The sequence below is a fragment of the Symphalangus syndactylus genome, chromosome 1, assembly GCF_028878055.3.
Source record: "Symphalangus syndactylus isolate Jambi chromosome 1, NHGRI_mSymSyn1-v2.1_pri, whole genome shotgun sequence".
Lineage (NCBI taxonomy): Eukaryota > Metazoa > Chordata > Mammalia > Primates > Hylobatidae > Symphalangus > Symphalangus syndactylus.
The window spans coordinates 94,676,582-94,702,075 of record NC_072423.2 but is presented as its reverse complement, the minus strand read 5'-3'; the positions used below and the strand labels follow the sequence as shown (position 1 = coordinate 94,702,075).

The window sequence follows — 25,494 nt, the reverse complement described above, 5'->3', positions numbered from 1 at the left end:
CACTTTCACATCTGTGATCTCATTTGATCCCACAACAGCTCCATGAGATCAGCAGGGAGGCCCAATTGAGGGAAGGTGAACTGCCCAGTGTCACACAGACAGAAAACTGTAGCTCTGGGACTGGAACCCCAGGGGCAATCTGGACTTCCTGGCTCTAAGTCCTGAGTGCACCCAAAGACTGCTGGCCTGTGTTCTCAAGGAAAGTAGCCCAGAGGGCAAAGCTAGAGCTGATGAAATGGAAGGACCGATGGGGAAGCAGGAGAGCCCAGCCCTCTTGATCTATTTACTTTGAGTCTTGCTCTGTCCCCCAGGCTGGGGTGCAGTGGCATAGTCACAGCTCACCCCAGCCTCGACCTCCCTGGCTCAAGCCATCCTCCCTCCTCAGCCTCCAGAATAGCTGGGACCACAAGGCAGGCGTACCACCATGTCCGGAAAATTTTATAATTTTTTGTAGAGATGGGGTCTCAAATGGTTCTTTCTGCCTTGGCCTCCCAAAATGCTAGGATTACAGGCATGAGCCACCACACCTGGCCCCAGCCCTCTTTCTGTAGTCGTGTGACAACTGACAGCTCACTACTCCATCTGGGCCTCAGTTTCCTCATCTATAGATGGAAGTAATCAGAGAGAAGCTTTGGGATGGTGCCCAGCACTAACATTCTGGATGTGCGACAAGGTGTCTGTGAAAGTGTAAGGGCTTTGAAAAATCTTGGCTGAGCCTGGGCTTAGAGTGCCTACGGCTGTGACTTGGCAACCTGTGCCAGCTACTCACTTAGCGACCTTGAGCAATTCATTTCAGCATCTTCCAGCCTCAGTTTCCCCATCTGTAAAACAGGGGTGAGGATGATACCTGCCTCACATTCACTCACCTTTGACATACTCTCCAAACAAGTCTGGCGGCCACACAGCCTCCGAAAGGCACTGACCGTAAAGAAGACGGCGTTTATCAGATCTCAGGACACCTGTAGTGGCCCTGAATTAAAACTCGTTATAGCTCCTGAAATTATCCTGAGTAATACAATTATATTGCATTTTGTATGTGGTTAGTTCAAAGCATTACCTTATCGGAAACATTTAAAATATGCCACCTAGCCTGGGCAATACGGCGAGACCCAATCTCTACAAAAAACACAAAAATTACCTGGGCATGGTGACGCGCGCCTGTAGTCCCACTTACTTGGAGGGGGCGCTGAGGCAGGAGAATCCCTTTAGCTCAGGAAGTTGAGCCTGCAGTGCGCCGAGATCGAGCCACTGCACTCCAGCTTGGGTGACAGAGACCCTGTCTCAAAAATATAAAATAAAATAAAATAAAATAAAATATGCCACCATTTTTGTAACCCTGGTTTGTCGTTTATTCACTTTTCATATACTCGAAGCCTTAAAACAAGGCCAGAGGAAAGACCTCACTCCACGAAGCTTTGGGTGGCAGTTGGCGTGGCTCCTAGAGATGTGATTCTTTCGTGCTATTTTGTGGGAGCAGAAACGGAGGCTAGCCCAGGCCTCGAGAGGGCTGGGGCGGGGCGCGGGCTCTGGCAGGTGCGTCAGTCCGCAGGGGAACCCGGGGCTCCACCTGGGCGCGGCGAGGAAGTTACACCATGTATGGGCAGCTACGTCAGGAGGGCGGGCCCACAGCTGCCGGGGAACGCCGAGCCGGGCCCATCCCGGTGAAAAGGCTGCCGCCGGACTTGGGGAGGCGTCGCCAAGTTCGGGACCGACGGGCCAAGGCGGCGCGTCTCGGGGGTGGAGCCTGGAGGTGACCGCGCCGCTGCAACGCCCCCACCCCCCGCGGTCGCAGTGGTTCAGCCCGAGAACTTTTCATTCATAAAAAGAAAAGACTCCGCACTGCGCGGGTGAGTCAGAACCCAGCAGCCGTGGACCCCGCAGAGCCGCCAGCCCCGGGCATGTTTCGAGACTTCGGGGAACCCGGCCCGAGCTCCGGGAACGGCGGCGGGTACGGCGGCCCCGCGCAGCCCCCGGCCGCAGCGCAGGCAGCCCAGCAGGTGAGAGGGGCCGGACGCCGGGGGTCCCCCGGGAGGACGGCGCGTGTGAGGCCGGAGTCAACTCCCGCACGCTCCGGGACTGTAGCCGGGAACCGGAGTTGGGGCCGGGATGGGGGCCGGGGCGAGGATCCTGCCCCTCGCCGTCCGGGGCCAGTTGCCCCCACCGCGCAGCGGGCGGCAGAGACCCGCGAACTCCCCTTCTCCCAGCCGCCCCCTTCTCCCTCGCCGTCCGCTTCCGTCCCTCCGTCTCCGTGCCCGCTTTCTCTCCTCCTGCCCACCTCTGACTTCTGCGTCCACCCTGCTTCAGAAGGGGCGTGGGCGCCTGGGGTGGCCGCCCCGATGGCTCGGAGGGTCTCTCCGCCTCGGGCTGAATTCCTGGGATCTGGAGTCTGAGCTGGGGTGAGCGTCCCCACACAGGAGGGAGGCGGGATCCGTCGGGAGCGCAGCTGGGCCAGGGTGGGAGTCCCGGCCCGGTCTGCGACCCTCCGCGTGTCCGTCCGTCTGTCTGTCCTTCGCCTCTCCGTCGCCAAGTCCCTATCGTTTCTCGGCCTGGGGAGCCCGGGGGGGTCCGGGCAGTGGAACCTGTCAGGTCCCCGGAGACCGGCCCTCGATCCCTTTGCCGAATGCGGCGAATAGAGACCTCGAGGTTCCGGGACGTGCGCAGGATCAGGCTGCGGGCGACTCTCGCGACCCCACTCTCGGCCCCTAACGGCGCCCGCTGCCCGCCGGGGGGCACCCGGGAGGCTGCAGGTGCCCGTTTCCTGTCGAGGGGCTGCGAGCACGTGTCGACAGGGGAGGGAAGGAGGGGCGTCCGTTCCGCCGAGTCACGGCGGCCGAGTCACGGCGGCTGAGTCACCCGGGGCGTCCCTCCCTTCCTGGCCCGGAGCGGCCCGGGCCCGGGAGTGGGAGATGCCGCCGGCGGTGCCTCGGACCCGGAACTGGGGTCACTGGGACGCCAGGCCCGCAGCGCTTGGGCTCGGGCTACCGCTGTCGGGACTTGCCTGGGCTTGTGGGGCGCTTCCCGGACGATTGGGCGCCCACACCCAGGGCCCAGCGGCAGAGCTCGAACCCACTTCTCCCAGAACACTGAGCCCCATCCCAACCCACTCCTCAGATAGCTGGCTGATAGAATGGGAAGAGGGACGTCGTGCTGGGCCCTTGCTACATCATTTACCATATTTCACGGAATCGAAGACCTCATTGATTGAAAAAAACCCACTATAACTTTATGTCACTAATTTTCTTTCCTTTTTTTTTTTCTGAGACGGGGTCTCCCTCTGTTGCCCAGACTATAGAGCAGTGGCGCAATCACAGCTCACTGCAGCCTCAGCCTCCTGGGCTCAAGCAATCTTACTGAGATCCTAGCTGGGAAGCGACCTGGCCACAGGCATGCACCACCACATTCAACTAATTTTTTAATTTTTTTGTAGAAATGAAGTCTCACTGTGTTGCCCAGTGTGACCTCAAACTCCTGAGCTCAAGTGATCCTTTTACCTCAGCCTCCCAAAGTGCTGAGTATGAGCCACCATGCCTAGTCCACTAAAATTTTTTTTAATTGCCAATTAAACTATGATTTCAGAGCTATTAAAGGGTACTTCTTAATATCAGTGAAATCCTGTAATCTTCACCTGTAACAATATTAAAAATGAGGAAACTGAGGCACATAGAGGTTAAATAACTTGCCCATGATCACACAGCCAGTAAGTAGCTGAGAGCTGAGATTAGAATTGGGACAGCCTGCCATGCCAGGTGGCTAAAGCCTGTCATCGCAACACTTTGGGAGGCTGAGGTGGGTGGACTGCTTCAGCTCAGGAATTTGAGACCACCTTGGGCAACCTAGTGAGAGCCTGTCTCTACAAAAAAATAAAAAATAAATTAGCCAGGCCATGCGCGGTGGCTCATGCCTATAATCCCAGCACTGTGGGAGGCCAAGGCGGGTGGATCACCTGAGGTCAGGAGTTCAAGACCAGCCTGGCCAACATAGTGAAACCCCGTCTCTACTAAAAATACAAAAATTAGGCGGGCACAGTTGTGGGCACCTGTAGTCCCAGCTACTCAGGAGGCTGAGGCAGGAGAATTGCTTGAATCCGCGAGGTGGAGGTTGCAGTGAGCCGAGATCGGGCCACTGCACTCCAACCTGGGCGACAAAGTGAGACTCTGTCTCAAAAAAAAGAAAAAAAAAGAAAAAAAAATTAGCCAAATGTGGTGGTGCACATCAGTAGTCCCAGCTACTTGGGAGGCTGAGGTAGGAGGATTGCTTGAGCCCACAGGTCACTGCACTCCAGCCTGGGTGACAGAGTGAGACCCCGTCTCAAGAAAAACAAAGCAAAAAAGCAATGGAATGGCCTGAACCCAGAGTAGTGACTCTTTCCTGCCTCAGCCCCTCTGGGCACCTGCCACTTACCAGACTGTTGCACACATTCTCTCACCTGATTCTCACAGCCTCCCTGTGAGCTGGGAGCTGTAATTATCCTCTCCATGCAAATGGGTGCAGGAGTGGGTAAGAGCCCAGCTGCTGGGCTCAAATCCCATTTCCTAATCACTGGCTCTGTGTCTGTGGACAACTGTTCTCCCGTCTGAAAATGAAGATACTAGGCTGGGCACGGTGGCTCACGCCTGTAATACCAGCACTTTGGGAGGCCGAGGCAGGTGGATCACCTGAGGTTGGGAGCTGGAGACCAGCCTGGCAAACGTGGTGAAACCCTGTCTTTACTAAAAATACAAAAATTAGCCGGGCGTGGTGGGGCACGCCTATAATCCCAGCTACTCAGGAGGCTGGGGCAGGAGAATCATTCAAACCTGGGAGGCACAGATTGCAGTGAGCCTAGATCGTGCCACTGCATTCCAGCCTGGGCAACAGAGTGAGACTCTGTCTCAACAAAAAAAAAAAAAAAGGGAAAAGAAAAAGAAAGAAAAGAAAATGAAGATATTACTGTGCCAACGATATGAGTCAGTATTTGTAAAGTGGTTAGAACAGCTCCTGGCAGTTTATGCTTTATAAATGTTAGCTCTAATGGGGAAATGGGGGCACAAAGAGGTTATGTGACCTGCCCACAGCCACACAGCTTATGAGCAGGGATTTGCCACCAGGTCAGTCTCTGACTGCCAAGCTGTGTTCTTTCTGTTCCCAGAGCTAGCCTGTACATTCAGGGTAGACAGCAGTGTAGCCTCTGCCCAGTGGAAGCCCCTCAATCCACACAGACCTCATCTGTGGCCTTCCATTTCTTATTCCTTAGAAGTTCCATCTCGTGCCAAGCATCAACACCATGAGTGGCAGTCAGGAGCTGCAGTGGATGGTACAGCCTCATTTCCTGGGGCCCAGCAGTTACCCCAGGCCTCTGACCTACCCTCAGTACAGCCCCCCACAACCCCGGCCAGGAGTCATCCGGGCCCTGGGGCCGCCTCCAGCGGTACGTCGAAGGCCTTGTGAACAGGTAAGGCACAGAGGCATTGCAGTGGTTCTGACTCTGCCCAGGAGTGCTAGGGTGCAGAGAAACTCCTGCCAGAAAGGAGAGCACAGGCTTAGGAGGGGGTAAGGTAGGCTATAGGTGACTACTGCCCAAGGCTGAAAGTGATAGGAGCCCCATGGGAGGCCCAGAGGGTACAACAGTCACTTCTGGATCAGGGAAAGCTTCCTGGAAAAGGTGGCATATTAGCCTAGAAGGATGGGTAGGACTGGCAGAGGCAGAGAGGAAGGAAAGGACATTCCAGGTAGAGTGGGTGGCAGGAGCAAGGATGGAGGCGGAGGCAAGATCATGTAAGGTGCGCACACGGAATGGTGAGGGGGTCTCCACCTGCTGACATGCACAGAGGGGGCGCTTATGTTGTCTGGGAGAGAACAGGAACAAGAGGGTTCCCTTCAGCTACTCCCTCAGTCTCAGTTTCCCTGTCTCATTTAATCCTCACAAAATCTTTCTGGGGAATGTACTCTGGTTTTCCCCATCTTCCACCAAGGAAATGAAGGCACAGAGGGGTAGTCACTTGCCCAAGATCACACAAGTAGTGAGTAATGACACAGGACTGGCCTTGGCCCCAGGTCTATACAACTCTGAAGTCAGATCCTAACCACCAAACCAGGGCCAGGTGCAGTAGCTCATGCCTGTAATCCCAGCACTTTGAGAGACTTAGGCAAGAGGATCACTTGAGGCCAGGAGTTCAAGACTAGGCTGGGCAACGTAGAGAGACCCTGTCTCTACCGAAAAAACAAAATAAAATGAAACCCCCAAAACTAATCACCGAGCCACACTGTCTCACTGGGAGCTAACAGAAGGCTCAAAGTAGAGGGAACTGATAATTCTTGGCTCCCCAAAGCCCTTACCAAAATAAGTGAGTAAGAGATGGCAAGTCTTTAAAGGAGTGGCTCATCTTTCCTCTCCCTGGGGCATTTTGGTGTGGGAGACTACAGGGGATGAGGTTAAAAAGCTTGGTCGGCAGATAGAGGATGGGGAGAGAGGTTAGGGCCCTGGGAAAGATGAAAGATCAGCCAGGGACAGGTTTCCTAGAACAGAATGTCTGGCCTTTGTGGTGAGGAGGTACTGTGGTGAGAGCCACAGAAGCAGGCCAGGGGTAAACCCTCCTGTGCGTCCTTCCTTCAGCCTGGTCCTGAGGGTGACCCTTTGATCCTGGGTTCTCCAGGTAGGGCTGTGAGCTGTCAGTTGGATCCTTTTGGTGAAATGGTCTCTCTCATCTGGCCTGTCACTCAATGTGGAATAGAGTGAGTGCATTCTATGGGTTCTAAGTCCTGCTCTGGAACCATAAGCAAGTTATCCTCCCTGGGCTTCAGTTTTTCATGGAAAGTTGGGTTAAGTATCTAGTTTAAGCCCAGGTGTGGTGGCTCACGCCTGTAATCCCAGCACTTTGGAAGGCCAAGGTGGGTGGATCATGAGGTCAGGAGATCGAGACCATCCTGGCTAACATGGTGAAACCCTGTCTCTACTACAAAATACAAAAAATTAGCCGGGCATGGTGGCAGGCGCCTGTAGTCCCAGCTACTCGGGAGGCTGAGGCAGGAGAATGGCGTGAACCCGGTAGGCAGAGCTTGCAGTGAGCCGAGATTGTGCCACTGCACTCCAGCCTGGGCAACAGAGCGAGACTCCGTCTCAAAAAAAAAAAAAAGAAGAATCTATGTTTAAAAAAAAAGAGGCCAACTGTGGTGACTCCCCCTGGTAATCCAAGCCCTCTAGGAGGCCAGTGCAGGAGGATCCCTTGAGCTCACGAGTTCCAGACCAGCCTGGGCAACATAGTGAGACCCTGTCACTACATAAAAAAAAGAAAAAGAGAAAAAAAAGGCCGAGCACAGTGGCTCATGCCTATAATCCCAGCACTTTGGGAGGCTGAGGAGGGTGGATCACCTGAGGTTAAGAGTTCAAGACCAGCCTGGCCAACATGGTGAAACCTCATCTCCACTAAAAATACAAAAATTAGCCAGGTGTGGTGGTGCATGCCTGTAACCCCAGCTACTTGGGAGGCTGAGGCACGAGAATCACTTGAACCTAGTAGGAGGAGGTTGCAGTGAGCCAAGATCGGGCCCATGCACTCCAGCCTGGGAAAGAGTGAGACTCTGTCTAAAAAAAAAAAAACATCTTTGCATATTCTCAGTGGAAAAACAAGAATCTATGTAAAGTACTTGGCTGGCACATAGTAGTTTTCCAATAAATTGCAACTTAATGAGCAGCACTCATTAGCCCCTCCTAGTGCTTACGACTCATGGAAGAGGAGACTTTGTTGTCCAGAGATCCAGAAGGATGAGGGTCCTGCAAAGAGGGTGCTGAGAAGGAACGGTCACTTCTGGCTGGGGAATAAGAGGGCTTCCTGGAGGCAGGAGCATCTTAGTTGAGTCCTGGGAGATGAGGAGGGTTAGGGTTTGCGGAGGGGGGAGGGCATTATGGGAGAGGAATGTGCACTAAAGCTAGGTGCGAGGAGGAAATTTTACCAATCCAAGAAGACAGCGTCTCAGTGCAGGGAACTGGTTGGGTGCAGTGATCCCTAAATCACAGGCTGAGAGGGCCTTGCCATGACCTCTGCCAGGGTCCTACCACTGGGCCACTGTGGGGGGCGAGTTCCAGGCAGCCAGTAGCCCAGGGTCCTCCTCACTGCCGGTCTCACCCCCAGATCAGCCCGGAGGAAGAGGAGCGCCGCCGAGTAAGGCGCGAGCGGAACAAGCTGGCTGCGGCCAAGTGCAGGAACCGGAGGAAGGAACTGACCGACTTCCTGCAGGCGGTGAGCACCAGCCCTGGTCCACCGAGCTCAGAGGGACCCTGTCTCCCAGAGCCCCCAGAGCCCCAGTATATGTAACCCCCTTCCCACCATCCTAGCTCCTTGTCCGAGGGGCAGTCCTTCTGGGAAAATGATGAGGAAAAATTGATTAGAAATTGGCTGCAGCATGTCTCACTCGCAGCAGAGCAGAGCCGAAGCTCAGCCAGCAATCTCCTTTTTTTTTTTTTTGAGACAGAGTCTCGCTCTGTCACCCAGGCTGGAGTGCAGTGGCGAGATCTCAGCTCATGGCTCACTGTGACATCTGTCTCCCAGGCTCAAGCAATTCTCATGCCTCAGCCTGCTGAGTACCTGGGGCTACAGGCGCCTGCCTCCCTACCTAATTTTTGTATTTTTAGTAGACACGGGGTTTCGCCATGTTGGCCAGGCTGGTCTCAAACTCCTGGTCTCAAGTGATCCGCCCACCTCAGCCTCCCAAAGTGCTGGGATTACAGGCCGGAGCCACTGCCTGGTGCCAGCAGTCTCCTAAAACGTCTGGGCCTGATGGGAGTTGTGCCCATTTTCTCCCAGGGGCTCACGGGAGTTGTAGTCCAGACTTGCTGGGGACTCTCCACTGACCCCCCTCTCCCCCCGCCCAACCCTAGCTCCTCAGAACCCTGAGTCCAAACGTCTGAGGCTCTGGGGTATTCAGCCTTCACCTTCCTGACTCCTCTCCTGATCTTCTACAGGAGACTGACAAACTGGAAGATGAGAAATCCGGGCTGCAGCGAGAGATTGAGGAGCTGCAGAAGCAGAAGGAGCGCCTGGAGCTGGTGCTGGAAGCCCACCGACCCATCTGCAAAATCCCAGAAGGAGCCAAGGAGGCGGACACAGGCAGTACCAGCGGCACCAGCAGCCCACCAGCCCCCTGCCGCCCTGTACCTTGTATCTCCCTTTCCCCAGGGCCTGTGCTTGAACCTGAGGCACTGCACACCCCCACACTCATGACCACACCCTCCCTAACTCCTTTCACCCCCAGCCTGGTCTTCACCTACCCCAGCACTCCTGAGCCCTGTGCCTCAGCTCATCGCAAGAGTAGCAGCAGCAGCGGAGACCCATCCTCTGACCCCCTTGGCTCTCCAACCCTCCTCGCTTTGTGAGGCGCCCGAGCCCTACTGCCTGCAGATGCCACCCTAGCCAACATCTCCTCCCCTTCCCCACCGGTCCAGCTGGCCTGGACAGTATCCCACATCCAACTCCCGCAGCTTCTTCTCCATCCCTCTAATGAGACTGACCATATTGTGCTTCACAGTAGAGCCAGCTTGGGGCCACCAAAGCTGCCCACTGTTTCTCTAGAGCTGGCCTCTCTAGCACAATTTGCACTAAATCAGAGACAAAATATTTCCCATTTGTGCCGGACGAATCCTGGCAGCCCAGAGACTTTGTAGATCCTTAGAGGTCCTCTGGAGCCCTAACCCCTTCCAGATCACTGCCACATTCTCCATCACCCTCTTCCTGTGATCCACCAAACCCCCTATCCCCTGACAGAAGGTGCCACTTTACCCACCTAGAACACTAACTCACCAACCCCACTGCCAGCAGCAGCAGGTGATTGGACCAGGCCATTCTGCCGCCCTCTCCTGAATCGCACAGCTCAGGAGGCGCCCATGGCTTCTGTGATGAGCTGGTCTGCAGATCTCAGCTTTGAGAAGCCTTCAGCTCCAGGAAATCCAAGCCTCCACAGCGAGGGCAGCTGCTATTTATTTTCCTAAAGAGAGTATTTTTATACAAACCTACCAAAATGGAATAAAAGGCTTGAAGCTGTGGCCTGAGTGCCTCACTGGACCCAGAGGCCAATGGGAGAGTATTTGGAGCCTTAGGTCCCAGCCTTAGCTCTACAGACTCACTGCATGACATTGGACAAATTCTTTGATATTTTTGGACTTTCGTCTTATCTGACAAGTGGGGCTACATCCGCTCGGCCTCATCTCCAGGACTGAGGGGAGACAGTCCTCTGGGGTAAAAGCGAAGAGGCTTACCGCTCCTCTCCCCGTGGGGGCCCACAGTGCTGCTGCGTGTGCCACGGGGGGGGGCGCTGTTATGCCCCCTTCCAGCCTCAGAGGAGGCAGCCGAGTGGTTCTAGGCCCCCAGCACCTGCTTCCTGCCCCATTGTCTTGGACAGGAAGGAGCCGGGAAGGGAGCTGGAGCCACTTCAGGGGCTGGATTACGGCCGGTCTCGGCGCCCGATGGGGAAAGTCTGGTTTACCATACCACTGCCCCGCATCCCACCCCAGGCTCGAAGTAATGGGGGAATCATTAGTTCTGCAGTCCTTCTGGATGGGAATGGTACCCTGTATCAGCACCCCACCCTCGCCCCAACCCCGGCGAGTACCAAACAGACGCTGCCCAGGCCGTGGGCTCCGCTTCCGTCCGGGTTTATTACCCCCAATCCAACCCCCAGCAAGTCCCTCTGTTCCAGCCTTCAGTCCCCCTGCTGCCCTGCCAGCAAGAGCTAGGGGCCCCTCTTGGTGTCAGGATTTCTTAGTCCATGCCAGCGGCCCCTCCCGCGCAGCCAGGACGGCGTCCAGTCCCGAGGTCCACAGCGGTCCCGGGGCTCGGGGAGCAATCCGGGCGGGCGTCGGCGTGGAGGAAGCAGTGCCTTCAGTCATCGGGGGAACAGGCCAGGGGCAACTGATCCGGACTGCCCACGCTGCCAGTGCTGGAGCTTCCATCGCCTAGGTCGCGGGGCCCGCACGGAGGCAAGGCAAGCTCGGGTGTTGGCCCGGCTCCTGAGCCCCCTGCGCCGCCGGGGCCGCCGCGGGGGCCCCATTCTTCGCCCAGCGCCAGGCAGAGCTCCTTAAGCGCCAGGTTCTCCCGCAGCAGCTCCTCCTGGCGGCCCTCCAGCTCGGCCAGCTTCTGCCAACAGCCGCCCAGGTCCTCGCGCACGGCCCGGGATGCCTGGGTCCCAAAGAGCTGCCACTGGCGCGCGGCGCGCCGCCCGCGCTGGCGCTCCGAGTCCAGGAAGCAGCAGAGGTCGCGCAGCTCTCGGTTCTCTGCCTGCAGACGCCGGTTGAGCTGCTTGAGCTCGCGGATCTCGCCCAGGTGGCCCTGCAGCTGCCGATTCACCTCCTGCATGAGGCGGCCGCGCTGCACCAGTGCCGCCAGGCGCGCCGCCTCCTCCCGCCGCAGGCGCCGCACTAGCTCTTCCTTGCCCAGCGCCGCCATCTCCTCGTCCGTCAGCTCCTCCAGGCCGCCTGCCTCGGCCTCCATGGCTGGTCAGGCCGCTGGAGCATCGCCCGCCCGCCGCCACGGCCCAGGAGCCCCACGTCGGGCCCGGCGCCACTCAGGCTCGGGCTCCGGCTCCGCGCGCGGCAGGCAGTGGCCGAGGCAGCGTAGGCTGCAGCAGCTACCCTGGCTGGGCACGCGGCGGGGCGCGCGCCGGGGCGGGGCCGCATGACGTTATGAAAGGACAGCCAATCCCGTGAAACGTCCCCGGAAAGGGGCGGGGCCTGAGCTCAGGGGGGGCCCCCCCCTTCCCCACCTGCTCCGGGTGTTACTGATCTTTGATGTCAAGAACTCGCGCGTCATTGCCCTCCGCATCGGTCTCAACCCGAAACTAGGAGCTTCGAACCTCCAAGTACCGGATCGCCCTAAGCTTGAGCCTAGGCCTCTCGGCTCTTCTGAGAACCAAAATTCAGGCGTCCGCCCCTGACTCCTGCCCATCCCCCACAGAAGTCAGATGGACCGCTCTCCAGTCCACCTTTGATCAAATTCGGAAGTCTCGCCCCACTAAGGATCGCTCCTGGTTCCTCGGAACTCTGAGTCCAAACGTCCTAGCTCACAATTAGACTACCCTCCCTCCCAGGGAGCGTTTCCTGTCTGGCGGGGAGGAACATACAGGATTCGTTTGTTCAATAAACGTTTTTTATGTGCAAGGCCCATGCAGAAATAAATTTAACCAAAATACTGATTCCATCCTCAAGGAGGTCGCAGTCTGTCCGGGAAGACACGCTGTGTTAAGCAAGAAATAAATCCGGGAGGCGTATGGTCTGAGGGTCCTTAAGAGGGTTCCCAAAAGAGATGCTATCCAAGAGGCTCTGGTAGATCCACAGGACTTTGCCAAGTAAAGAGCTATTTCAGGGAGAGAGAATAACATGGTGAAAGACACTGGTGCCCGAAAGAGCCTAGCTGCTTTAGGAACAATGAGGGTAGCTTGATGGTTTTTGAAAAGCAGATGTGTCGAGAAAATGCTAAGAGAGAGCGAGGCTTCAAATGCAGGTAAAAGCCAGATTCTTAAGAACTTCCAGTACCAGGTTGGAGCATTTCCAAAGGCCACTAAGGATGTTAAGCAAGGGAGTAACATTTGTAAGGATGTTAAGCAAGGGAGTAACATTTAAAAATATGCCTTTAACTGGCCAAGATGGTGAAAGCCTGTTTCTACTAAAAATACAAAACTTAGCCGGGCGTGGTGGGAGGAGCCTGTAATCTCAGCTACACCGGAGGTTGAGGCAGAGAACTGCTTGAACCCGGGAGGCGGAGGTTGCAGTGAGCCGAGATCGCGCCACTGCACTCCAGCCTGGGCGACAGAGCGAGACTCTATCTCGGAAAAAAAAAATGTATTTAAAAAAATTGGGTTGATCTGTGTGGGCCGGACCCTGCGGAGAGGGGACATAAACAGGGAGATCAGTAACTGTGTCAAGGAGCAAGGAGAGCTAAGCAGAAAGACGGCTGGGGCAGCATCAGTGGGGGTGGAGAGGACAAATAGATACTAGAAATATTCGGGAGGCAAATCAGCCGAACTGAATGTGGGGAGAGAGGAGTCTGGAAGAACGCCCAGGTTTCTCGTATGAGAACTAGTGGATGTTAGGGCTGTCACTGAGATAGGGACGCAGGAAAGAAACAAATGGGGAGAGGGAGAGGTCTGTCTAGAATATGTTGAGCTTTTGAGGGGCTTACGGGAAGAGTGTGGACAGACTTGGCCGATAGGCGGCCCCTGCGGATGTGGACTTCCAGGCAGAGCTCCGAGGGGCAGAATTAGAGACGTCAGTAGCTCGTGGGGGCTGGGGGTGGGGTTAAAACCAAGGTGGGAGCAGGTGCCCCAAACCCAGGAGAGGTGCCCATGCGCAGTATGGACAAACGGGTCTCCAGCAAGAGCCCGAGGAAGTCGGGCCATACTCCATTTTTGCGGAGATTTAGGATAGAGCCCTGTGAAACCCCTAAGTTTAGGATACAGGTCAAACTCAGGAGGTCCCGAAATGGGCAGAGAAGGTGGGAGAAAAGCCAGGAGGAAGTGAGGGGAGAAGTTACGGGGACCGAGGAGACGAAGAGGAGGCACTCCCTTCGTGCTCCTATAGACGGCCGGGGTTGGGGGGCAGACAGGACAGAGGAGCCCGAGACTCCCCCTCCCGGCGGGAAGAAGCGGTGCTCCTCCGCGCAGGCCTCCCCCTCTCTTCCCTCGCCGCTCCCGCCCCGTCCCCGCCCCGACTGGCTGTGTCCCGGAAGTGGTCATACGCTGGGTCCGGATGCCGGGAGCGGAATCTCGGCACTCCCGGAAGTGGCCCGGAGGCGGCGCGCCAGGCCCGGGCAGTGCTTGCTCCTGCTCGGGGCGCTGCGGCCCCGGGCGTCGCCATGACCAGCGAGCTGGACATCTTCGTGGGGAACACAACCCTTATCGACGAGGACGTGTATCGCCTCTGGCTCGATGGTTACTCGGGTCCGTGAGGGGCGTGTGGGGAAGCCAGTCAGTGGAGCGGTTGTGTTGAATGGAAGAGGGGGCGGGGCTAGGACTTGGGCATCCTTTAGGGAATTGGGCGAGCGCCTGGGAATAAGAGGTGTTATAGGGGTCGGGGGTGGAATCCCTTAAGGGCCTCTGGCGTCGGCGGGGTGGGGCCTGATGCTAGCCTCCACTTTCCAGTGACCGACGCGGTGGCCCTGCGGGTGCGCTCGGGAATCCTGGAGCAGACGGGCGCCACGGCAGCGGTGTTGCAGAGCGACACCATGGACCATTACCGCACCTTCCACATGCTCGAGCGGCTGTTGCACGCGCCGCCCAAGCTACTGCACCAGCTCATCTTCCAGATTCCGCCCTCCCGGCAGGCGCTACTCATCGAGAGGTGGTCACTCTGTGGGATGGTGGAGACATCAAACATTCTGACTGTATACCCATTTTGCCGGCTGAAACAGGCCCAGGGAGGGATGGGACTTACCCAGCCATCAGAAAGTTGAGAGTAGAAGGGGTCAGACCCAGGCCCTGCCAGGCCCCGCCAGATCCCCTTTCCTGTCTTTTATGGAGGGTCAATGGTGTTCTCTGACTCCACAAGGTACTATGCCTTTGATGAGGCCTTTGTTCGGGAGGTGCTGGGCAAGAAGCTGTCCAAAGGCACCAAGAAAGACCTGGATGACATCAGCACCAAAACAGGCATCACCCTCAAGAGCTGCCGGAGACAGGTAGGCACTGCACCCACACAGACACAGCATCCCATCTACACTTCACTCCCTCCCTTTGGCCACTGGCCCACCTCCAGCCTCTGATTGTGGCAGCAGCTTCATACCTAGTCTTCTCCTCCCTTCCCCTTTCCCTTCCTTTTTTTTTTTTTTCGAGTTGGAGTCTTGCTCTGTGGCCCAGGCTGGAGTGCAGTGGCGCGACCTCGGCTCACTGCAACCTCCGCCTCCTGGGTTCAGGTGATTCTTGTGCCTCAGCCTCTGCAGTAGCTGAGATTGCAGACGCCCGCCCCCACACCCGGCTAATTTTTGTATTGTTAGTAGAGACAGGGTTTCACCATGTTGGCCAGGTTTGTTTTGAACTCCTGGCCTCAAGTGATCATCCGCCTCGGCCTCCCAAAGTGCTGAGATTACAGGCGTGAGCCACCGTGCCTGGCTCCCTGTTGTGCCTTCCAAGCTATCCTGTACTGTATGGCCAGAGTGACTTTTCAGAATGACCTGAAAGTTTATCAGACCCCTGATAAACTTTCACTGGCTCCCACTGCCTCCTGGGTAGCAGCTGCACTCCTTGGCTTTGACCTATGGACTGTCCTGTGATCTCATCCCTGCAGACCTCTCTAGGCTTACGTTTCTCCAGCCCCAGGCTTTCCTTTACTCATGTTGCTTCTACCTGGAGGGTACTGTTCTTAGCAATATCTACCCCTTGAAATCCAAGACAGGAGGTGAGATGCCACTTTCTCCACAATCCTTTTTGGTATGCCAGGAAGAAGTAACCCTTCTGGGTCTTTGATGCCTTTCTTTTGTATCTTCTGTGAGCTTTCTGTTTATAGCTTAGCATTTGTTTTTTATTTTTTAGTTCCTAGGGCTTAGCCAGGAAAGTCTCTTCCAACTCAAACTTGTGAAGATCTGGAGAGCATGGTGCTAAAATGGGGTTGGATTTAGAAATAAGATTGAGTAAACATTTATCCAAGGCAAGATAGTTGGTTGAAGGAATAACAAATGCTGAATCAGCATCTGATGACTGGATAGGTGGATGGGGAAGGGAGAGATGTTCAATAAGTGGTTTATTGGGTGAGCGACACAGTGGACACTCTGACCAGTCCTCTCTTCTACCCTAACTGCCCTGCAGTTTGACAACTTTAAGCGGGTCTTCAAGGTGGTAGAGGAAATGCGGGGCTCCCTGGTGGACAATATTCAGCAACACTTCCTCCTCTCTGACCGGTTGGCCAGGTGAGGAGCTAGCCACCTCCCCATCCCGCACACTACTTCCTGGGCCCTGAGGCTCGTCTACCTTCCCTACCCCAAACCTTCTGACCTCCTGAGTATGCTGGGGGAATGATTATCCCACTTTTGGTCTGTACTTTTTTTTTTTTTTTTTTTATGAGACAGAGTTTCACTCTCGTTGCCCAGGCTGGAATGCAGTGGTGCAATCTCGGCTCACTGCAACCTCTGCCTCCTGGTTCAAGCAATTCTCCTGCCTCAGCCTCCCGAGTAGCTGGGATTACAGGCTTGAGCCACCGCACCCAGCTTGGTCTGTACTTTGGACCAGACTGACCTGGATTCAAAGCACAGTTCAGCGATTTCCAGTTGGGCTGTTGAGAGGTGCCGTATGTAAAGCCCATGGCACAGCCCTGGCACTTAGGAAGTGCTCAGAAAATAGTAACTGTTACCCTTATGGTCTCCCTCTGTATCCACTAGTCAACTTGGGCTGGAACCTTCTCTTCGCACAGATGGTCAAGGGGCATAGAGAAGTGACTTGAGACACGTCACACAGTGACTTAAGGCAGAGAGAGGCCAGAACTCGGACACCCAGCTGAGGTTGCAGGTGGGAGCTGCTTCCTAAGAAGGAATTTCAAGCCCTAAGAGGACCCTCCTCTCTTCTGTGCAGGGACTATGCAGCCATCGTCTTCTTTGCTAACAACCGCTTTGAGACAGGGAAGAAAAAACTGCAGTATCTGAGCTTCGGTGACTTTGCCTTCTGCGCTGAGCTCATGATCCAAAACTGGACCCTTGGAGCCGTCGGTGAGGCCCCCACTGACCCAGGTGCCTGGACGCCTTCCCATCCTCAGGACCTGATTCCCCACCAGTAGTTTCTCCCACAGGCCCCCAGTTCCTGGCATCTGCTCCTGTTCACGGCCCCCACCCAGGCTCCCCCTGCCCATAGAATGTTTTCCCCACACACACCTTGTCTGCAGACAAAGGGCCCATTGCCTCTCCGTGGCCCGGGGCATGTCACCTCATCTCTCTGACACTCCATTTCCTCTTCTGTCCCCAGGGGGGAAATGAGGTGGTGGGCGAGGAAAGGCTTAGGCTATCACAGGAGGGGTTTTTATCGCCCACCCCAACCCCCTCATGGCCTCACAGACTCGCAGATGGATGACATGGACATGGACTTAGACAAGGAATTTCTCCAGGACTTGAAGGAGCTCAAGGTGCTAGTGGCTGACAAGGACCTTCTGGACCTGCACAAGAGGTGACCTTGTAGGGGGCCATGGGGCGGGGCCTGCAGTAGGGGCCCAGGTGGCTATAGATGTGACCCTGTCTCTCTGCAGCCTGGTGTGCACTGCTCTCCGGGGAAAGCTGGGTGTCTTCTCTGAGATGGAAGCCAACTTCAAGGTCTGTGGTCCCATCCAGCCTCTGACCCTTGGCATCTTCAGCCTCCAGTTTGCCACCCCTACCGGGCAGCTCTGCCCCTGCCAGGGATTGGCCGGCAGGTGGCGCTGCTGCGCCCTCTGGTGGCTGCTGACGGGAGCAGCTCATAAACAATGGGGACTTGGTTGATGGAGGGAGGTGAATGGATCTGGGGAGGCGCCTGCTCCTCCTCCCCCAGCTTCTGTGCTCAGCTCCCAACTTCTGGGGCAGAAAGCAGAACTCCCAGGATCCCTGCCCCACAGAACCTGTCCCGGGGGCTGGTGAACGTGGCGGCCAAGCTGACCCACAATAAAGATGTCAGAGACCTGTTCGTGGACCTCGTGGAGAAGGTGAGCCGTCATGCTCTCTGATGCCCACCCTGCTCTGTCCCTGGCCTGTACAAGTGCTAAGTATTCTCTTGGGCCCGCAGTTTGTGGAACCCTGCCGCTCCGACCACTGGCCACTCGGCGACGTGCGGTTCTTCCTGAATCAGTATTCAGCGTCTGTCCACTCCCTCGATGGCTTCCGGTGAGCAGTCCTGTCCTCCTGTCCAGCTTGGCCTTGCCCCAGCCTGCCACCTGCCAGGACCTCGCCTCCTGCAGACTCAAGGTTCCCCATTCTGCTACCCTGGGGGTGGGACCAAAGTCTCTGGACCAAAGCTCTGGCTCTCCCTTTTAGAAGCTGTGTGATTTGGGGCAGGTTTCTTAACCTCTCCATGCCTCAGTTTCCTCATATACAAACTGGGGTTCATCATGAGAAGAATTGTAATAATTTTCTAAGGGCGAAATGAATGAAGGTGTAGAAAGCACTCAGGGCAGGGCCTCCACCACAGTGAGTGTTGTGAAAACTCAGCTGTCACTGTTGATGTTCTTACAGACACCAGGCCCTCTGGGACCGCTACATGGGCACCCTCCGCGGCTGCCTCCTGCGCCTGTATCATGACTGAGGCCCCTCCCAACGCTCCGCCCACACTGACAATAAAGTTGCTCTGAGTTTGGAGACTGGTCCTCGCTCCGGGGAGCAAGTGGGGGGCGTGCAGATGTGCCTGTGTCTGCCTCTGAGCACCTGGTGTCCGTGTACAAGGATGGATGTGTACAGTGGCCCCTTGGGAACTGGGACATATCTCAGGGAATGGTGTCTGTGCTCGGCTCATTCACCAGAAGAGTCCGCTCACAAGCCAGAGGTCTTGTCTTGGTTTATTCAGGCTGTACTGAGATTGGGAGGATGGGCAAAAACCTGGGGGTGGGGCTGGCAAGGAGGCAGTTGGCCTAACAGCACAGAGCTGAGGGGGCCAGGTGGGTTCAGGGAGGGCAGGAGACTCGGGGCTTCATATCCGGTTTCTGCACACGGGCAGTGAGCGGGAACTTGGTGATGCCACAGGTATTGCTCCCTCGGTGCAGCCGGAAATAGCCCTAGGAGGTTAGGGGACATAGGGGCAGGAAGGTGGGAAGAGGCCTGTTCTGCCTTGCCCCTTCCCCCAATAGATCACACTCACCTTCTCTCCCCATTGGGCCCCCCAGGAGTTCTTCAGGATCCAGTATGGGGTGGGGTGTGGAGGCTGAGGCTGAGACTGGGATGAGACTGTCTCTGCCCATGTCCCCTCCTCTGACTTGACGCTGCCAAAACCCACCAGCAGGACAGAGTGGTCCACAAGCTGGGGGTCACAGGTGGTGGATGTGGCCTTGATCACACCTTTCCGGTATAGCTGCAGGGGGTGGGGGCCGAGGGGCTGAGTGTGAGGGCCAAGTCCCCTGTATGCCCGTCCCCCATCAGCTCCCCCATCTCACCTGAAGGGGCTTCATGTTGATGGTCACGGTGATGGGGCCATAAGTGGCCAGGTACTGGGCAATTCCTGGGGACGGGAGCATCATCAGACCCTTGGCATGTGGGTGTGTGGGTCTCTGTCTGGCTCCTTCGCTCCCCCCACCCCCTCTTGTCTTCTAGCCCAGTAACCCAGCGTGTCTGCCTCTGCCCTGGTGTCTGTCCCTGCCATCCGCCCGTGTCCCTGCCCTGCCCGCACTGTGCTCGCTGTTCTGCAGCATGATAAAGTCCTGGATCCAGGCCACCTTCTGGTACTTCTTGGGGTGGCACCTGTGGGCTCTGACTTTGCCCTGGAACGGGTAGTCCTTTTCACTGGCCAGGCCGCCTGCAGATAAGCAAGACAAGGGAGGAGGCTCCACTCCTGCCCACCCTGTCCCCCTGCAGATGTCCCGAGTGGCGGGGCAGTGCACTCACTGTTGTTGAGGACAGTTATGAACGCGTCCCAGACGAAGCCACCATGGCAGCCATCCCCACAGCGGCTACAGTCCAGCAGTTCTGGTGCAAGAAGGGACAGTGTGGGTGACCAGGCCCCTAGGCCTCCCTCCCCTGTCACACGCGCACCCTCTCCCAACCCTACCCTGCACGGAGACGTCCACGAAATCCCGGAAATTGATGCGCCACAGGGCCTCTATGTTGCCTGCCGCTGCCATGGCCCAGCAGCAGTTGCAGTTTTTCTGGAGGGCGAGAGGGTGGGGTGGGGCTAGGTGTTCGGGCCGTGCCCCTCTCCCTCCCACCACTTAGCTGAATTAGAGCGAGCTGGGTAGGGGCAGATACCTGGTCCTTGATGGGTGAGATGGCGCCAGCCACCTTCCGCCAGTCACAGGTGAAAGGTACTGACTCCTCTGGCTCTTCAGACCTTATTTCTCTGCCCATGCTGGGGACCCCTCCAGCTGCCCTCCGATACCCATAGAGCTGGCCAAACTCCGCCTCTGGGGAGCAGACAGGACCACTGAGGTCTCCGTTTTGACCCCTTCTCCCTGTTCTGCCTCTCCCACTCCAGCTGTTGGTCCCATAATGGCCTGAGGGGCAAAAAGGCAAGGATAGGCCAGGCGTGGTGGCTCACGCCTATAATCCCAGCACTTTGGGAGGCCAAGGTGCGTGGATCACTTGAGGTCAGAAGTCCGAGACCCCATCTCCACAAAAAGAAAAATTAGCTGGGTGTGGTTGTGTGGGCTTGTAGTCCCAGCTACTTAGAAGGCTGAGAGGTTGGGGGAATTGCTTGAGTCTAGGAGGTGGAGGCCGAGTGAGCTGTGACTGCACCATTGTACTGCAGCCTGGACAACAGAGCAAGACCCTGTCTCAAAAAGGCAAGGGCGCCAAGCCTAGAGAGGCTGGGCTCCCTGCTGGGTGCTTCCCTGCAGCTGCTGCACTGGCCCCTAGGCTGGGCTAGGACACAGGACTGCAGAGATTCTGCCCCTGCACTGGGTGATTTGATACCAGCACCCAAGCCCCTGGTCCTCAGGGAAATGAATTTCCTTCCCTGGGAAGTGAAAATTGAAGGTCCGCTGGGTCCAGCTGCCAGTGTCCCTGGGGAGACCGCTTCCCCAACCACCACCTACGAGCCAGAAGGGTTAATGGTACCTGTGAGGTCACTGAATGGAGTCACCCCAAACTCAGCTGTGCTCAAGTCCTCTTCCTGCAGCCTCTGAGCCTGGGCCAGGTTGTGGGCAAAGATGTCCAGGCGGCGAGCATGCTCTGGACCAAGAGGGAGTTGTCCTAGGCTGACTCCCAAACCCTTAGGGGCAGGAAGTAGCCGCTGGCTGGGCACCCTCCCACCCACACCCACCCAGTTGAGCACTGGCTCCTTTCCTGTAGCCCCCACAAGGCCCCACTGCAGATACCCAGGCCCAGGAAGTGGTTACCCAGCCCACCGAGGGTTGGGTTTTCCCCAGAGGCAGCCAGAGGACCATCTCTGGCCACCCTAGGTGGGAAGCCAGGCAAGGGGTCTGGTGGCGGTGACTCAAGGAAAGGATGTGTGGCTGGAGACCAGCTTCCTGCCAGGCCACGTCCTTTACACCTCTGACCACAGGAGGAGAGCTGGAACATGGCAGGGAGAGGAGATGACAGGGCACGGGCAGCCTGGGCTAAAAGGCACACACAGATCAGCCCCCTAGAGAGATCAGCACAGCGAGAGGGCAGGGGCAGGGGTTAGATCATGGGCTAGAGAAGAAGTCCCCAACGTGGGGACAAAATGGATGTCCTTGGGTATTTGCTGAATAAACGAATGACTAGGTGTTGGCCCCCCGCCCACTGCCTAGAATCGCAGGGAAGTGGCTGTGGACCCGGGGGATCACATAGGACTAGGGCAGGACCCCACCCCCTGCCACTGCCCTCCAGATCCATAGCAGAGAATGATCCTGGATCCACTCATGCCTTTGGGAAACCAGGGAACACACCCCCAGCCCTGGCCTGTCCTGCTGAGTGGCCTTGGCCATGCCTGTTCCCCACCCTGAGCTTCAATTCTTCATCAATTACAAAGCGGGATGGCTGGGCTCCGTGGCTTACACCTGTAATCCCAGCCTTTTGGGAGGCCGAGGCAGGCGGATCACCTGAGGTCAGGAGTTCATGACCAGCCTGGCCAACATGGTAAAACTCCGTCTCTACTACAACTGTAAAGGTTAGCCAAGTGTGGTGGTGCATGCCTGTAATCCCAGCTACTCAGAGGCTGAAGCAGGAGTATCGCTTGAACCCGGGAGGTGGAGGTTGCAGTGAGCCAAGATGACACCATTGCACTTCAGCCTGGTCAACAAGAGTGAAACTCAGTCTCAAAAAAAAAAAGTGGGGACTTGGACTGGAGATGTATGTGCCCTGTGATACCTTCTGGGCTCAAGTAACTCCGGTTGAACTGGATCTGGAACAACTTGAAGGCCTCTTTCAGCTCTAGCGGCTGGGGACCTAGGTCCTGGCAAGGAACCAAGAGTGGAGAGGGGCAGTGGGCAGAGGAATCATTGCTGGGGCCCCACCTTAGCTCCCAGCCGTGCAAGGACTGGGCTAGGGGTCAGCCAGTTAGCCTTTTCTGTCTTCCCATGTGCCCTTGGGCATGTCAGCCCCCTCTCCAGCCTCAATGATTCCCTCTGAAAAATGAGAATGACAGGCCAGCTGTTTCTGAAGGGGTAACCCCAGGTGTGGGACTGGCATAGGTAAGGGTTTTGGAGCACTTACCTGGGCCCTAAAGGAGCCTCTGATGCCTTGGACTAGGCCTGCCACCAACAGAGCCAGGAGGCAGGAGGGGTGGGCAGTCAGTGCCATGCTGGTGCAGTCTGGAGTGGCATGGAGGCAGGAAGCCGTGCAGGTCGAGGAGCATGGTGTGAGGGCGGGGCTGGAGAAACCACGAAGGGGAAGACAGGCTTGGTGGGTTGGGGGTGGACCCCTAGAACCCACAAGTTGCTCAGGCCTTCAGGCTTTCAGTCCTCTGCCTGTCTGCTCCCCATCCCACCCCTTTCTCTTTCTTTCTTTCTTTTTTTTCCACCCAGGTTGGAGTTCAGTGGCATGATCTCGGCTAACTGCAACTTCTGCCTCCCAGGTTCGAGCAATTTTCCTGCCTCAGCCTCCTGACTAGCTGGGACTACAGGCATGCACCACCATGCCCAGCGAATTTTTTGTATTTTCAGTAGAGACAGGGTTTCACCATGTTGGTCAGGCTGGTCTCGAACTCCTGACCCCAGGTGATCCACCTGCCTCAGCCTCCCAAAGTGCTGCGATAACAGATGTGAGCCACTGCGCCAGGCCAAGGGAACCACTCTTGCTCATCCTATGAAGCTCAGTCAGCTCAATGGCGACCTCTTTCAAGAAGCCTTCCCTGCTTCCCCAACCTCTGGTAGAAGCTTTGCAGCCCCTTCAGCCCAGCTGCACCTGTGCCCATTAGGCGTCTGCCTCCAACCACACCAGAAGTGTTCGGTTCGCTTGTGTCCTCGGTGCCCAGGATAGGGCTAGGCATGAGGCAGTCTCGCTAGGTGTTTGTTGACTGAACAATTGATCATCATGAGTTTTAAACAGGAAAGCAGCCCGGGCATAATGGCTCATGCCTGTAATCCCATCACTTTGGGAGGCCAAAGTAGGAGAATCATTTGAGCTCAGGAGTTGGAGACAAACCTGGGCAACTGAGCAAGGCTTCATCTCTACTTAAAAAAAAAAAAAATTAGCCAAGCATGGTGGTGCTCTCCTGTAGTCCCAGCTACTGGGGAGGCTGAGGCCAGCGGGATTGCTTGAGCCTGGAAGATTAAGGCTGCAGTGAGCTATGATCATGCCTCTGCACTCCAGCAGATCCTGTGTCAAAAAAACAAAACGAGGCCAGGCGCAGTGGCTCATGCTTGTAATCCCAGCACTTTGGGAGGCCGAGGTGGGTGGATCACCTGAGGTCAGGAGTTTGAGACCAGCCTGGCCAACGTGGTGAAACCCTGTCACTACTAAAAATACAAAAAAGTAGCTGGGCATGGTGGCGGGCGCCTATAATCCCAGTTACTCGGGAGGCTGAGGCACAAGAATCACTTGAACCTGGGAGGTGGAGGTTGCAGTGAGCCGAGATCGCGCCATTACACTCCAGCCTGGGCAACAAGAGTGAAACTCCATCTCAAAAAACAAAACAAAACAGGAAAGCGCAGAGTCAGAGTCCGGGAGCAGCAATTGCAGCTAGTGCCTCCCATTCCTCATCCCTCCCACGGCCTAGGGATGATGAGGGGCTGAAGAGCCAGAAGGATAACAGGGTGAGCATCACAGACAGAGGGAGGCCAAAGCCTGATTTGTGAGGTCAAGGGCTGGGCAGCAGCATTAACACCCGTTACTGCTGCCTTTGTTCTAAGTGGGTCCTTGGGCTGGGGACCTCCCCTGTAGGAGTTCAGGCTGAGAACTGGTGACCAAGACCAGAGAAGGATGTGAAGACTGGCTTTTAGGGTTCCATGGGGTGGGAGACAGGACAGCTGTAATCCTGGGATTTATTCACTTACATGCTCACTACCGCATTTCTTTTTTTGTTTGTTTTTATGAGACGGAGTCTCACTCTGTCACCCAGGCTGGAGTGCAGTGGTGTGATCTCGGCTCACTGCAACCTCCGCCTCCCAGGTTCATGCCATTCTCCTGCCTCAGCCTCCCGAGTAGCTGGGACTACAGGCGCCCGCCACCACGCCCAGTTAATTTTTTGTATTTTTTAGTAGAGACTATACGGCCGGGCGCGGTGGCTCACGCTTGTAATCCCAGCACTTTGGGAGGCCGAGGCGGGCGGATCACGAGGTCAGGAGATCGAGACCACGGTGAAACCCCGTCTCTACTAAAAATACAAAAAAATTAGCCGGGCGTGGTGGCAGGCGCCTGTAGTCCCAGCTACTCGGAGAGGCTGAGGCAGGAGAATGGCGTGAACCCGGGAGGCGGAGCTTGCAGTGAGCCAAGATTGCGCTACTGCACTCCAGCCTGGGCGACAGAGCGAGACTCCGCCTCAAAAAAAAAAAAAAAAAAAAAAAAGAGACGGGGTTTCACCATGTTAGCCAGGATGGTCTTGATCTCCTGACCTCGTGATCTGCCTGCCTTGGCCTCCCAAAGTGCTGGGATTACAGGTGTGAGCCACTGCGCCCGGCCTACCGCGTTTCTTTATTAGGATTCCTGCCAGAGTCGTGAGGCCACACTTTGTCACCCTGCCCAGAGAATAAACCAAGGGGCTTCTCTATCTGAAAAGCATGCTGCTGCCTTTATTGAAATGCCATGGACAGACCATCCCTAGAGTGGTGCCTGGCCCTGTGGTTCTAGAGCCCAGTTATGGGCCCCAGCCAGTCTTGTCCTGTGTGTTACTGATGGTTAAGTCTCCATGTCAGCCCTCAGAGGTGGAAGTCCCACTGTGGGCCTCTTGTGATGGTAGGGGATGTGGGAGGCCACGGGGAAAAGGAACTGGAGGTGTGTGGCCCAGTGGCCTTCCTCTTTGATCCTCTCCTTCCTTCCCCTGAATGAGAGCTCCCAAGGCCAGGAGGTTTGGGTCTGTCTGTTTTTGGTCAGTGCTGTGTCCCTAGTACCTAGCACCACAGCATCTGCTTCACAGTGGCCACTCAGTAAACACTGTTTTGTTCTGTTTTTTTGAGACAGAGTCTCACTCTGTCGCCCAGCCTGGAGTGCAGTGTCACGATCTCGGCTCACCGCAACCTCTGCCTCCCAGGTTCCTGCGATTCTCCTGCCTCAGCCTCCCAAGTAACTGGGACTGCAGGTGTGCACCACCACGCCCGGGTAATTTTTTTGTATTTTTAATACAACAGGGTTTCACCATGTTGGTCAGGCTGGTCTCAAACTCCTGACCTCAAGCAATCCACCTGCCTTGGCCTCCCAAAGTGCTGGGATTATAGGCGTGAGCCACCGCACCCAGCCGAGTAAAGGTTTGTTGAGTGAATCAATGAACTTCCTCCACCCGCTCACTCATTTGTTCATTCAACTGCCT

General features: G+C 56.3%; 4 protein-coding genes across 9 annotated transcripts; 2 read left to right on the top strand and 2 right to left on the bottom strand.

Annotated features, from left to right (window-relative positions):
- The first annotated feature begins 1,692 nt into the window (after positions 1-1,692).
- On the top strand, positions 1,693-10,095 carry FOSL1 (FOS like 1, AP-1 transcription factor subunit). 5 transcript variants are annotated; one of them, XM_055260532.2, is made up of 4 exons: positions 1,693-1,997; positions 5,234-5,431; positions 8,109-8,216; positions 8,939-10,095. In XM_055260532.2, the coding sequence occupies exons 1-4, from the start codon at positions 1,899-1,901 to the stop codon at positions 9,347-9,349; spliced, it is 816 nt and encodes a 271-aa protein (XP_055116507.1). In that variant the 5' UTR covers positions 1,693-1,898; the 3' UTR covers positions 9,350-10,095. The 5 variants fall into 5 exon arrangements, with proteins under 5 accessions (XP_055116507.1, XP_055116771.1, XP_055116663.1 ...); XM_055260796.2 differs by having other exon boundaries at positions 1,717-1,997; positions 8,114-8,216; XM_055260688.2 differs by lacking the exon at positions 5,234-5,431 and having other exon boundaries at positions 1,717-1,997.
- Positions 10,096-10,608: 513 nt separating this feature from the next.
- CCDC85B (coiled-coil domain containing 85B) lies at positions 10,609-11,459 on the bottom strand. The gene has a single exon (XM_055260928.2). It carries the CDS (start codon positions 11,457-11,459, stop codon positions 10,851-10,853), a length of 609 nt encoding a protein of 202 aa, XP_055116903.1. The 3' UTR covers positions 10,609-10,850.
- A 2,280-nt stretch (positions 11,460-13,739) lies between these two features.
- On the top strand, positions 13,740-18,260 carry FIBP (FGF1 intracellular binding protein). 2 transcript variants are annotated; one of them, XM_055260358.2, is made up of 10 exons: positions 13,740-13,902; positions 14,104-14,302; positions 14,510-14,636; positions 15,760-15,860; positions 16,519-16,652; positions 16,995-17,103; positions 17,183-17,246; positions 17,525-17,611; positions 17,692-17,789; positions 18,138-18,260. In XM_055260358.2, exons 1-10 carry the CDS (start codon positions 13,818-13,820, stop codon positions 18,205-18,207), a joined length of 1,074 nt encoding a protein of 357 aa, XP_055116333.1. In that variant the 5' UTR covers positions 13,740-13,817; the 3' UTR covers positions 18,208-18,260. The 2 variants fall into 2 exon arrangements, with proteins under 2 accessions (XP_055116333.1, XP_055116259.1); XM_055260284.2 differs by having other exon boundaries at positions 13,761-13,902; positions 16,519-16,673.
- Positions 18,261-18,438: 178 nt separating this feature from the next.
- CTSW (cathepsin W) lies at positions 18,439-22,878 on the bottom strand. Its single transcript, XM_055260179.2, has 10 exons — positions 22,245-22,878; positions 21,900-21,984; positions 20,664-20,777; positions 19,857-20,011; positions 19,660-19,756; positions 19,497-19,577; positions 19,282-19,407; positions 19,049-19,113; positions 18,757-18,966; positions 18,439-18,673 (listed from the first exon to the last, which is right to left on the bottom strand). The coding sequence occupies exons 1-10, from the start codon at positions 22,329-22,331 to the stop codon at positions 18,563-18,565; spliced, it is 1,131 nt and encodes a 376-aa protein (XP_055116154.2). The 5' UTR covers positions 22,332-22,878; the 3' UTR covers positions 18,439-18,562.
- Between the last annotated feature and the right edge of the window lie 2,616 nt (positions 22,879-25,494).